A 14,515-nucleotide genomic window follows, 5' to 3' on the forward strand; every position below is an offset into this window, starting at 1 on the left:
ATTGCACTTCGAACTTCACAATATGACATACTGCAGAACAATTTTTATGAACTGGTTCAACCAATGCAATTGATAATTTATTAAATGTGATCAGTAATATTTGTGGAGTAGTAAAAAATACAATTAACATTTTTGTTTTCTTTATATTATTATTCATTGATATTTTTGAGAATGTTCAAATGGCACCCTATAAACAAAAAACATAGGTTAGTACCGCACTTGTTGTAAGGATAGACAAGCCAAAAGCCGCTGTAGACACTTTTTTTCCAGTTCCAAATCAATGTCTTCATTTTCAACTGATATCTTGTGGAAATGCTTCTGAGCCTTAAAGTAGCCAGTGACATTGTTTCAAAAGAAAGGAAACAGTAATTTCATTACCTAAAAACATGTGATCAACATTACACTTCCACAATATCATGAAATACACACTGTAATATGCCAACACATATCCCAATATATCACAATACAAATATTTTCGCTATACCCAACCCTTATTATTTATGGCATATCATTGTCCCAGGGTGTTCATCCTGTGGGTATTCAAATTAACAGAAACCCTGCCTTTCCAACAAACAGTGTGCTGGGTTTAAATGAGTCAGCAATTCAGGTTTTACGCTGCTTTTAGCAATATTCCAGCAATATCACGGGACACCAGTGCTTCACAGATTGTGGCCATGTGGGCAATCGAACTTGAGAATTTGGCATGACAAGTGAACCCATTAACCACAAGGCTACCCCACCACCTCAGGGGTTCAGAAATATTTTGAAAAGCCACTAATGCCACAGGGCAAGTGACTTAAAGAAAGTAACTTGTCTTGACTAATCTTCCAATTGCCCTGATTTTATGACACAATGCGTGATGTTAATGTTTTACTGGGCTATTTATCGAAGAGTGATAGTTTTACACTCTACTAGCTCTACTTTATTATGATTGCTAAGTTTAATTTCTTCATTATGAGTCCATGGATAAGTAAGATACCATTATTTGACTGCCCGAAATGAAAACTGACTTGTCCCGGGTGTTGGGTGATGGGATTTTTTACAGCATGCACCTCTTCGGTTTAAGACTACTTAAAAGATTTTCACACTGACAACAGAACAGTCATCCCAAGCATTGTCACTAAGGTGACATAATCCCCTGCCACTAATTATCACATCAAACTTACAAAGTCCTGAAAAAGAAGGTAGTAGTTTAATGCACCTTCCCAAGATGAAGCTTGGTGATGAGTAAGAAAATCTAGTGACCAGTTCTTGATATATCATGCTGACAAGCTTAAAATGCAGGTGAACATGCTGAAATCATCAAAGTGTCTCCAAGACCTTGAACATTAAGTGAAGGTCACCAAATTCTTCCCTAGATGAAGCTTGACGTCTAATGTGAAGAAAATCCAGAGAACGGTTCTTGAGGTATCTTGCTGACAAGCTTAACGTGCACCTTAACATGCTGAAATCTTCAAAGTGTCGCCATGACCGTGAAAATTACGTCAAGGTCACCAAAATCAAGTGGGCCCTGTGCCTAACTCTTTAGAATAAGCTTGGAGATGAATATGAAGAAAATTCTGGGAATGGTTCTTGAGATATCTCACAAAAAAGGGTAAAAGGCCAAAGTCCCTTTGTGACTTTGAAATGAAGGTAAAGGTCACAAAACCTGACTGAGACCGGTCTTTTACTATGATGAACCTATGTACCAAATATGAAAAGAATCTAGAGAATGGTTCTTAAAATACTGCTATTTGTAGGTATGAGCCTAATACTATATCCCCATCTTCACACGAAATGCGTATATCAATTTCTTTATAATGTATGATAAAGAAGTTGTTATCCATGAACTAGTGTGCCTTTGTTAAAGTTCATCAACATCTCAAATGCCAATCAAACAGAGAGCAATCAGCACACAACATAGACCTTAAGTAGTCGGACCAGTTGTCAAGAGTGTTGTCACTTTCCTTACACAATATACAACCACAAATATACAATCAACAAAAAGGTTAAGGACACCAGAAAATTCTATATTTAAGAATCATATGTATCATAATACTATGAACTATCAAGTACTATAATACTAAATATTGGGGTGGTCCTTAACTTTAGTATATATGAAAAGTTGGTTTTACTTTTGACCCTTTACTACATGTTAAAACAAACTGTTGACTGATATCCAGACCTGTATATATTCCAATAATTACCAGCTGATTGTTCCTGCTAGTGTCAAAACAATGGACCAATCAAATCAATTTCATACAGCACAGATTGATGACATACATAGAAGTAGTTTTCTTTGACTGTTGAACACAATAAGTGAATGTTTAGCAACAAAGTCTACTAGGAGGAAAAGTGAATAAAAATGAAGGCCAGTGGCATAAAATCATTCAAATACCCTCAATTAACCATCAGATCCCCATTTTGGTGGCTTCTTAAAGCAAACAAGGAGGTGTATTAAGATGTCTGACCTTATGTTGTGGCATGTCCATGTGTGGGAGATAAACTTGCCAACTTTCTCCTCAGGAATGTCTTCACACGTCACATTGCGATCCAGAACTAAGCTGTGCCTGGGAAAGGACTTGTCTGCAAGGACAAAAAGGTTTATCAGACATGTACATAGTGGATAGAGGCATTTAATTGATACACATGTGCTCCTGAGTATAGTGGTTGTCAAGGTTACTCTAGTGGCTTGTGACAGTTCTGCTATGAGTTCTTTTGAAGTAACACCACTTTTCTTAATGATATCATGTATAAGTGTGTGCGTGATACCTCTCACTACCAGAATGAAGAGCTATGGAGCTGTTTTAAAATGGAACTGCCACACAGTTAAAGGGGATAAAGTGTTTAAAGGGGCACTGATGCGGAGCGAATAATGTTTCTCGCCAACGGTCGAATTACGAAACCAAACCGCAAATTGGTCAGCGCCCGCTCCTTCGACCGTGACGGACAAAGGAACTGGGCTCCTGTCCATATTAGCAGAATTTCTTCACCTAAACAGTCAGGAGGCCGGATGCCCATCATATGCCATTTGTTTAAAAATATCCATGGTGTCCCTAGTCTGATCGTAACCAAATATCCCAGCAGTGTAGTTCTTTTCGGATGCTTGGATGGTATAGTTTCTGATCCAATTTGATCCTATTTCTGTGTTTTTAACCTCGATATTTAATCATGTTACATGAAAATATGATGTCTACAGGCACGTAGCAAGCCATTTGTTTCAGTACGGAAGATTGCAAAGCTTTATATATATAGGTAGTTTTGAGAGTTGGTTCAGCTGTGATAGCAAATATACGTAAATTTTCGTAGCTATGGTAACTACAATGGTTTATTATTTATGATAATAAAAACACACAGTTGATTTATTTGAATTCGTAAACAAAAAACGATGACTTTGCCTTTGGTAGAGAAATCTGAAAATTTTCTTACGTAAACAAACCCTTATTTCACCTATTTACCCAAGTACACAGCAAATGCCTGTGTGTATTCCTCATGTAACGAAATTCCGTTGGTATCCTCAAAACAGTTTCGGCCCATAAGTGTTTTCAGGCTGCATGCAACACAGAGATTACATCTTCCTTGCTGTAACTCGCGTTTGATGGTGTAAACCTACACGTGTTATTTGTCATCATTCTCTGGATGGTCAATTAATGAATTTATAACAGGTATAATTAGTAGTAACACCACTTTGGTTACTCAACAAAGGTTCCCATTTGGCATTTCTCCTGTCTGGAGTAAATACTCAACATTATAAATTAAGGTCTGTAATGGCAAATGTATTGTATGTTATGTAATATGTGCATGTAAGTGATGCAAGAGGGTTTATCAGCTGAGTTACAAAAACAAACATCGATCAAAGGATTAACCGATAACACACTGATTGATTAATTACTTTTATCTTCTAGCGGATTTGTCAAAAGGCAGTGTGTGAAGATGACTACACCCTGTCGTAAAGAGTGAGTGCAAAAACAACATCCTCCCTTCAAAGAATTAACCACCCTTGCGTTGATTGATTGATTGCTCATTATTGGTTAACTAAATTACTTAGAATAGTGGACATCATACAATTAGTTTGCCAGGTGTGCTATCTTGGGAGACCAATGAGAGGTTTATCTGGTTTTCACCAACGAAAGACGTGAAACGATGTGTTTTTCGCAAACTAGACAGTTGTAAGACACACGACATAGAGCAGGATTATTTACCAGCTGCAGATGAATGGAATACGAATTCTTTTACGTGGATATTGATGGATACATTCCTGAACAAGGTAGTAGCCTGACATTGTTGCTATAAAATTAGTCTGTTTTACATTCATTATTTGCATTTTGTTTTAATTTATTTGTTGTAGCATTCAGCAGAATCTGTATGACAGAAAACACACACTAGATCGCGTATGTGTGTGAAATAGGATCCACATTGGCAATCTACACAATGTATAAATGTTGCTGTTATGTTAGACATTTACTATGAGTATAAGCAGATCGTGTGTTCTTTTATTAATTTTCAGAATCATACAAATATGACAATAAACTAATTAGGGTTATGAGACAAAATATAGAGACGTACATTGGCTTCGTTATTTTTCCGTCCTATTAGTTTTTTACCATTTCTACCACTGGCAGATGATTAACCTTCAAAGTGTTTCGTTTGTTTTCATCATACATTTGTTATGAAGTAAAAATGACTTCACCTAAGTTGATCTGTCTATAATTAAACTATCAATTGCGCTTACGGAATGCGCAGCAGAGGTCACGAACCAGTCACGAATTCTGTGATATCATCCGGGTACTCACGGGAGAAAAACAGTAACAAATGTTTACACCAGTCCACGGAAATAGCTCCGCATCAGTGCCCCTTTAACCCCACAAGGACATGTATGATACTGACAAAACTACCAAAATTATATAAGGTACTGTGATACTACAGAAAAACAAGGCATGTGAGCTTTGTGTGGGAAGATGTACAGTCCCTTTACCACTCTGATGAAACAAACAGGTATTGAGCTGAGAGAATGAAAGTTTTACTTTGGATGGACCAGGAGTTGAACTCACAATAAGGGACAAGGGACACAACTCTGCACAGCAAAATGTGGCAGCCACCCATAACCCACACATACTGGAAACAATAAAGCGAGTAAAGATCAACAGTGTTTCTGGCAACATTAAACCCAATTCATGGAAAGAAAAGACACAAAATACTAACACACTAATTAGCATGAACGCTTTCTCAATTGCTATTGCAGTTCACTGTGCACATTGCCTCCTGCATGGCATACACCATATTACAAACGCACACCAATGGTACATCTCTATCAGAAGACCTGTTACATCAGGTCGTTGAATTTCTCTACTACATGTGTACTTGATGGCACTAACATGTACCAGAACTGTCTACAGCATTATCAACCTTCTTTGCGTAACACTGCCAATCTCACAGACAATCAGCTGTGTTTTTTCAGCATGCACCAAAATGCCTGGTACAGACACATCAAGCTGTGGAGATACCTTGCTGTTTGGGTTGAAGTCTGACACCTGATTTGAACACCATCTCCACCACATCACAGCATCTAATTAAGCACTAGTGCCTTACATATATATATATTATTTTATCCAATTATGTAATAGTTATTTATGTAAATGCCATTTTTGTTGTGTATAATGTGACACTGAAACACTTTAATCAAATTAAATTAAATTAAATCTGTCAGTCTGTCATAAGTTTTTGACATATTTATTTATATCTCCATGATCATCTGCAGCATTTCTGGTAGAAATTTCTCCTGTACAACTGGGCTGACATTATAAGCAGAGGTTCAAAATTTTGTTTAAGAGCCACTTGCCACAGGGCAAGTAACTTCAAGAGAGTAACTTGTCCTGACTAATTATCCACTTGCTCTGAGTTTATGACACACTCAGCCAATAGTCCAGCCATATGGCGGCAATCTGTAAACAATCAAGTCAGGACCAGACAATCCAATGATCAACAGCATGAGCAACAATCTGCGCATTTGGGAACCCATGATGTGTCAACCAAATCAGCAAGTCTGACCATCCAATCCTGTAAGTTGCCTCTTATGACAAGCATAGTCACCTCTTATGACAAGCATTGTCACCTTTTGTACCAAGCATGGCACAATTTAGTCAGAATCATACTACATTTTATTTCACTGACTCTGCTTTCAGAACTGGCACAAACACTAAACATGTAGACATGTACACAGTTGTTTGTTGTTGAACGTTGCACTGAGTAATATTTCAGGTTGGCTCTCTGTAAATAATAGAGTCTGAACCAGACAATCAGGTGATCAACATCATGAGCCTCAAACTGCATAACTGAGACACATAAACATGTGCATACCAAAAATGCACGCCTCACCATACCCTAACCTAATCCCATTTATTACTTTCTATCATATTTCACAGTTTACCAGTAATATGACTGATCATTTCTATATAACACTTACTCTGAGCATAAAAATTCTTTCACAACATCCACACATGCAAACATGACACACTACACTGGACCTTTTGTAACAAATAACTAATCTTGTCAAGCCAAACTGACCAAGGAGTCCACCTGAAGATGCACTGATCACAACTGTGTGCACAGAAGCTGAAAGCTCTTCAGTACAGAAAGTCACCAATCTGTTTCACTTCCCTAACATTACCGATCAACCTTGCAAATATTGGTTTCCATGACAACAAAGATTACATTCCCTCCACAACCACAGCACTGAGCCACCACTGTAACGATCGAATCCTTACGCAATGAATTATGCAAAAATCAATCCAACATGAACTTTTCAACCTCGCTGCACACGAAGAATTTCTGCATTGCTCAGAATGTTTTTCAGTTTCTTTGTAAAAGTGCAAAACCTGAATTCCTGATAACAGATGCTGTTACACTTACATGATATAAAAATTCAGCCTGAAATGCAAAAGAAAATATAGATTTTACTCAAATAGGAGAAAGCTCATTCAGAACTCATTCGGCATATTAACTTCATCTGATGGTCCATCTGTCAACAGAGCTGTTAACTCTTTCACACTGCCCAGTACTACTGATATACATTGTATTACTAACTATTTAGTCTGTCACAATCCCTGAACATTATTTCCCCTGGTACCCAGTCTTCCTTCAAATACTAAAGCCTCAGATGAAGCAAGTCAAGATTTCCACAGGTTCAGATGTTTTCAGATGCTTTCTGGAGCTCATTTTCAATTTGAATGGGTTTTTTCTTACTATCAATATTATACATATTCAGGGCGTAAGTGTTAGTCTACTAATTATTCAGCAGAAATCTCCTCCAAACATGAGAAACCAGAAACCATCAAATATGAAGACTGTTGCCACGTTCATGCTTTGAAACAGAACCTCTCAATATACCTGTTATTTTATCTATTTGTGCATATAAGATCAAATTTATTGAATATTTACAAAAATTCAAGCATACTTGTATGCAACAAACTTAAATAGGAATGGAGTTTTCACATAGATATATGCATATATAATTTCCTTAGATACACAACTTATCTGTACATGTGGATACTGATACAAGGTGTTTAGGGCACATTTCACGAGAGAACTGGGCTTACCACACTTCGTCAGAGATCATGTCAGCTTAGTGCAGAAGGATGCGATCCAGTGATGCAAGTCTCATATGTGTGCAATTTTGGTAACACCTAATGTGGTAAACTGGGACTTGAACTGCTATTACAAGTTTCTTTTTTGTCCAAAGGGATATCTTCACATCTTCACTCTGTACAATTATGCCTTAGATCACATGTCCACACATGCACCTCACCCTCCACCTATATCACATAATGTTTTCCAATTGGAGAATGAGTGAGTTACCATCATACAATCATATATTGACTCACTCAAATGTTGAAATTTTCAGAACAAATCCTAATATTAAAGTCAAACGAGTGACCAAACTGTGCAGTATCCCAAGCCTGACCCTGAGAAATATGGACACTATACTGAGGTTTGAAGCTTAATACATTTTGGGGTTGATGCGCTACATCCTGATATCAAATTTATAAGATTAGACTTATGGTGATGAAAAACATTATTGAACAGAGACTGTTCGTCACCCCCAGCTGCCTTTTTTGATGACATTTATGCCGTTTTGGGATGCTCATAATGACTGCCATTTTTAGAAGCTATGATTGCCTTTTTGTAAGCTTTGGCAACCGTTCTTCTTGTAGCTGATACGCAAGTTTTGTTTCAATTCCAAACAATTACATTTTGTTACAGAGCATTTGTTTAATTTTTTAGAGGATACTGTGGCTGTTTGGGCAGCTTATTTTCCTATTTTGGCGATTTGTGTTCTGTTTTGGAGTATATGATTTCAGTTTTGATGATTTGTTCACCGTTTGTATGGTAGGCCTGAAGTTATATAACCCAAACTTGGCAAGTCTTATGATCACTTCAGAACTGGCAGTGATAAATCATAAACTATCACACATACTGCGTGATTAACACACCTTAGTAAGAAACCCACCTGTACATTATCAGTCTATCTACCACATTCAGCTTAAAGCTTCATCAGCCAATGGTCAGAGACACTAAAAGGATGTTGGTATACTCTCAGGTGTGCATGTTGTTCTTTGATCTCAAGCATTGTTCTTTCCTCAAGTAGAAAAGCAAGATGAAACCCTCAGTCATAATACATGATGACTGTCTCAACATGTCCTTACAAAACAGTGGTTATACAAGACACAGGAATATTTTAAGAAAAGGAACCTTGGATGAATCATACCGCAATATTTCCCACATGCTTTAGCGATGGAAGAAAAGATAAACTTTAGTATTTAGACTGTAACATTTAGACAAGATTGGTTACCCGAGTATATTGTAGGGTTCACTAGTGATCATGTCTCAAAACTGCTTGAATAATATTTTTCTTCACTAAAGATTAAACAATGGTTATTGTTTCCATGACATATACTTTGCTATGGTATTGATGAAAATGCTAAGAAACAAATCCTAACCACTCATACCTGGGTATTTCTATAGTAAACATATGGTGGTTGTCGTGTCTGTTTGCCTACTCCAGGCCTCCGTGGTACATTGCACTGCCTGGGTCATTGGTTGGTTGGCTTGTAAAGCTGCTCTCAGCAATAGTCCAGCCATACAGTGGCTGTCTGTAAATTATTAAGTCTGGACCAGAAAATCCAGTGATAAATAACAAGAACATTAATCTACACAGTTGGGATATGATGACACACTTTGGTCAGTGAAGAACTAGTGCAGCATATCCAAGCAACAATGCAGAATTTGGGCCTGCTTTGTGCAGTGCATTTCAATTTCTAACCTCAAACATTTATTATCCTGGCGGGATGGCTGGGCAGCCTAGTGGTTCAAGAGTTCTTGCATCACGACTAAGACACAGGTTCCATTCCCCACACGAGTACAATGTGTGAAGTCTATTTCTGATGTCCTATATTGATGGAATATTGCTGAAAGCAGCATAAACTATAGTTCACTTACTCACTACAAGAGGACTCCATACTGCTGATTTGCCTAAGGCTAGACCAACTTTATTTTTCGTTTTATGGAGTTTTGTCCTCTGAAAACTGAAGGCAGGTGGGGAAAAAAATAAAAATATAATTTCCAATCAAAGTAATATTCCTTCTAAATACTCAAAGTATTTTACTTTTGCCAATTTATGAAATGAGTTTTCTTGTGAGTTTACATTTTTACAATGAAAACATTAGGACTTTACTTTTTGATTGGGGAAAATGAATTTATATATTTTTTCTTATTCTTGAAAAAATACAGCAGGCAGATCCGTACAACAAGAAATAAAGAATGGCCTAAAGAATAATCTAAGATAAAGTACCATTAATGAGTGAACAAAATTTGTTTGGCTACAGCACAGAACTAAACTTACTCAGTATCATGATTGCACTGTATTTTCATTTGTACATTTGCTGTATTAGCCAGACTAAGCGAATCAATACTACACGGTCTGCAACTATATCTGGTATCCCAAGCACATCCTTCAACACCACACTATCACCAGCATTCACACACCAAGCTCATTGACTATGTTGTAAGCTCGATATACACCACCAGTAGATGTCATTAACTGGAGCCTGTTACATCAATCACACTGTTTGACTGACAGCTGACATGTACAGTGCCCAGGTACTGCATTCCTGGGCTGTGTTTCATAAATAAACAGGCATAGTGGCACGAGTTTGCATAATACCTGTCATCATGCAGTCGGACAGTTTTCAGGGTGTAGTGCTAGGGGTCACCAATACATTTACAGTGGTCTCTGAAAGCATTTAATGATACAACAAACAGACACATTCAACTTGAAAGCATCCCCAGTCAGAAGGAAGCATCTGAGCCTGATGTTTCAGATCTGTAGGAAATCTAGACCTGGAGAATAACATTTAGTCTCAGAATGTATATAATTTGAATAGAGACAAACAGTTCCTTCTAAACTGAGATGAGATATTCTAAACCTGAGGAACGTAGGTTTACCTGGTTACTTCATTTCATAAATATTGCAGAATGCAGAAGGGGAAATGTTTCAGTCTATCAACTGTGAGACAGATGTACAACATTTCAGTCAGTTCTTGATGGGAGGGAAAACAGTATTTCACAAGACTGAAGAGCTGTGGCTGCCAGTTTGATCTGTGATAAGCTTTGTCTTACAATTAAGTCTCTGAATGTATTTTTTTTAAAGATTTTGCTTCAATAAATTGTCTGATAGCCTGTCCCTTCAGGCGATCTTCGTAATATGATAACAATCCCTGATATACATTAACAAATGGTTACAACAGCCAGTGCTAAGTTCACTTTGTAGAATGTGACCCAGAGAATCTAGCTTTAAGAAATCTAGATTTGGCGGAGTATTGTAAACCTCGAACTCTGTGTTATCCTGTCTCACAGTTCCTGCACTACATTATTTTCCCTAGAGTCTAGCCCTCTCTATATTATTAAAGCAATAAATAAAGCAAGTCCAGAATTCCTCAGGTTCCTCAATCTCCGAACTTACTGGGTCTACTTTCAGTTTAAATGGGTTTACTTGCTACAGTCAAAATGTGATATTTTCAGGGCCTACGCATCAAGAAACAGGAGTGTCCCTTCAATCTCACTTGCAAGACCTTCTCAGCTGATTTTCATTATTGAACATGTAATAGAAATAATTGTTGTCAGTTACAACATGCATTAATTAAACAGGTACTACAGTGAACCGAAAAGAATAGAAAACTCCTTCTTTCAGCTTTAACTATGACAAACCAATTCTAATTGGTCCCAATTAAAATGAAAAAACAAAAGCATCATATAAATGGGTTTGTTTTCCTCTGACTGTCTTCAGACAACATAGCTTTTATGAGTAAGAACTCCATAAGATTCAAAAACAGCTACTAAATACATAAAACAATAGTGTATCAGAAAACACAAATCAACAACAGTCAAGAAACATAATTCCACCATTATTCACTACCAAATAAACAGATCCATTTATGTCAGCCATTCAGCTGAAGGACACGGTTTATGAGCACACACGACTACCGAGCACTTAACCGAAGTAAACAAGCTACCATATCTCTAGAACAGACTATAGTTGTGTGGGCTACTTCATACCTCCATTATACATGAGTAAAAAGGCAGATTTGTTTACATGATACTTCCTGAGAAGGCTAAGTGTTCATACATCAATACCGCCACTAAAAACAGCAAAAAGAAATCATTAGTGATGACGTCACACCAAGGTAATTGAGGGTGGAGAGATCCATCAACTCTGGGTTCCTGTTTGAAGGTGTATTTACACTGGTCTCAAGCCTGGGGAGCAGGCCCTATTTTTAGTGGATGAACTGCCTACCATTGACTATTAGTGGAAGATTGACTACTGGGTTGTACAGCACAGACAATGATCGGTATGAACAGAAATTTACACATCAGCTTCTATCATATTTCAGCCATTCAGTCCTTTTCAGCAGATGTCAACCAAGCATGCAATACAGAGTATAGTTATATAGTATGCAGCTGATAGTGACAGAGAATGGGCATCAGTGTTTGTGGTTTAATGCCACTCTACAGTATCCCAGCTGCATCATCATAACCCATAAATAAGCAAATTCGGAATAAACAAATCAGTGTTATGTCATGAGAATTATCCATGTCATGAGTATTATGATATGCAATGAGGCTAATCCTGTAAGATTAGTGGTGCTGGACTTAGAGCTTAAATATAAGCTGTGGACAATCTCCAAGTCAGTTTGACATGGGAGAAAAGCCCTAACTGACTTAGGTCTTTATATAATTCGTATAGCCACAAGCACAGTACAAATCATCTTTCACAGGATCAGGATCTACATTAATCTTCCATATGCTAAAGCACTCCTCGTCTGGTACCAGTACATCAGACCACGGGGAAAACTGTTTTCTGTAGTTTCTGTAAACAAGTAATAATATACTACCCAGTGCTAAGTAAGTGTCACACATATGGAATCCAGATGAAAAGAATTACTTCCTCGAGTAAAAAGTCAACATTTTACAATTTCCCATTTTAGATGTTTACGTCAAGTCATTAGTACGGAACAGGTATTTTTTACGTAACTGGTATTTTTTACGTAACTGGTACTTTTTAAACGGAAGTGTGGGGGCAGCAAGGCAGGAAGAGATTGGTGTTTTGACTATCACATTTAGCCGATTCCTCACCAGCCCTGCATGTATTTTTTGGACCAGTCCCCTTCCCTGTAACAAATAATTACTCCTGATGTGAAAAACAACTGAACCCCCTTTAAGTGTGTTATTTCTTCATGCCACACCAGCCATAAGAGAGACTGAATCAATGGTGTCCGATTACTAGCATTATTTGTCATGCGCCTACAACAACAGGCAATGAAACACCTGAAAGTGGTACCACAACCAGGCCCTCCACCCATGCACAGGGTCCATGCTCAAAGCGCTAACAAAGCGGGTGGATAGTATACATTCACATGACTGGTAGCTTGTAAAACTGTAGTGGAAACAGATGAGTCTTAAGCAATCATTTAAACAAATTAAAATCAGCTGCCGATTTAATAGTGCTGGAAGAGAGTTCCAGAGTAGAGAGGCTGAACAGGCCAAGGATTTCCTTCCAAAGGTTTGCAGTTTGAAACTAGGCACAGAGTGTTGGTTCAGATTCTGAGAATGAAGCTGTCTTCCTGGAAAGTATGCCATGCCGTAGGAAGTTTTTTAAGTATGATGCTATTACACAGATGATTGGTAATCACCACATAAACAGCCCTCATAAAGATGAACCAAATGATATAGATCATCGGGATGAATAATCGGCAGCAAATATCAGTTGATTATTGATAAATACTGAAGACGATACTTTGAGCAAAATGCCAAAACTTACTGAAAGAAATTTCACATCACTGGTGAGTGTTTACATGCTTTTGCATAGATTATTAATATAACAGCATCCTGAGTAAAATTTAGAAGTAGACCGTGAATAAAGTCTGAAATTTGTATATTGTGAGAGAAAATAAAACCTTTTTTCTATCACCAACATATGATATGATTTTAGCAAGAACAAGATTTTCACACTGAAAATCCTTAATAATTTTTCCTATTGTTGATATTTCCTACTATCGATCATTATAGCCAGCCCTACCATACACTGAAACTAGCTCCCATCCATTCCCATCACATTCTCAGCTGCACTCATTTCCATTACGAGAAGATGAAGAGTCATGTTTATGACAGAAGTGACACTTATTGATTTAGTTAAGGGTGTCCGGAGACTTCAAAACCAGTTATACTGCTCTTGTTTCATGTATACAGTTTCATGAAAAAGGTCACACTTTCACGGTTTCTTACAATTACCATGAACGCTGTCAAAATATAAGTTGGATGTCATTAAATCATATTTTTATTGACCTACAGTATTGAGAATGGCATGAGTAGTAAAAGGATTACTTTGTACAATGTGGACCATTGCTGATCTGCTGGCAATGAAAGAAATGATTATCACTGCTGATTTTTATTGTTTTGAGTCTTCTTGACTGTGATAAGAAATATTGCAGACATTTCAGAAAAGGCAATCTGATGTAACACTTTACTTTGAGGCTGACGTTGTTACTTCTAGACAGGTCCTAATCACTGATGGAATCTTAAGATTGCAGAGGATTCAGGAATCTGAAGACTACATGCATGAGACAATGTATGCAGCACTGAGTTGTCTCCCTTAGTTACGGAAGGAAAAATGACCTTATGCATGAGTGAGTGAGGTTTGAAATGTATTTCAGTGATATCATGGCCTGTCAGCCTGATGTGGGAGAAAACCCCACAGTGATGCAAACTCAAAGTGATCCTTATCCAACCTTGACCTTTGTTGAACTGTGACAGTCCTAGTGACCAAGGGACAGAATGCAGAGATCGTGTTTGGACACATTTTAAAAAAAAAAAACGTTTCCAACATAAAGCAATGCAATCTACATCACAAACTAATTTAGTGACTAAATTCTAAAATTTCATAGAATACACTCTATACAATCAAGTCTCCTTAATTAGACATCAT

The 14,515-nt window shown here is 37.4% G+C and overlaps 1 protein-coding gene across 1 annotated transcript in view; it reads right to left on the reverse strand.

Moving 5' to 3' along the window:
- The window catches only part of LOC137277832 (uncharacterized), a 101,956-nt gene that overhangs the window by 51,170 nt on the left and 36,271 nt on the right, over positions 1–14,515 (reverse strand). Inside the window, exon 2 of the mRNA XM_067809795.1 lies at positions 2,451–2,565. Within this exon, the coding sequence (XP_067665896.1) occupies positions 2,451–2,565 (115 nt within the window). The remainder of the gene's footprint in view (positions 1–2,450; positions 2,566–14,515) is intronic.

This window comes from Haliotis asinina, chromosome 3 (genome assembly GCF_037392515.1).
Source record: "Haliotis asinina isolate JCU_RB_2024 chromosome 3, JCU_Hal_asi_v2, whole genome shotgun sequence".
Classification (NCBI taxonomy): Eukaryota; Metazoa; Mollusca; class Gastropoda; order Lepetellida; family Haliotidae; genus Haliotis; species Haliotis asinina.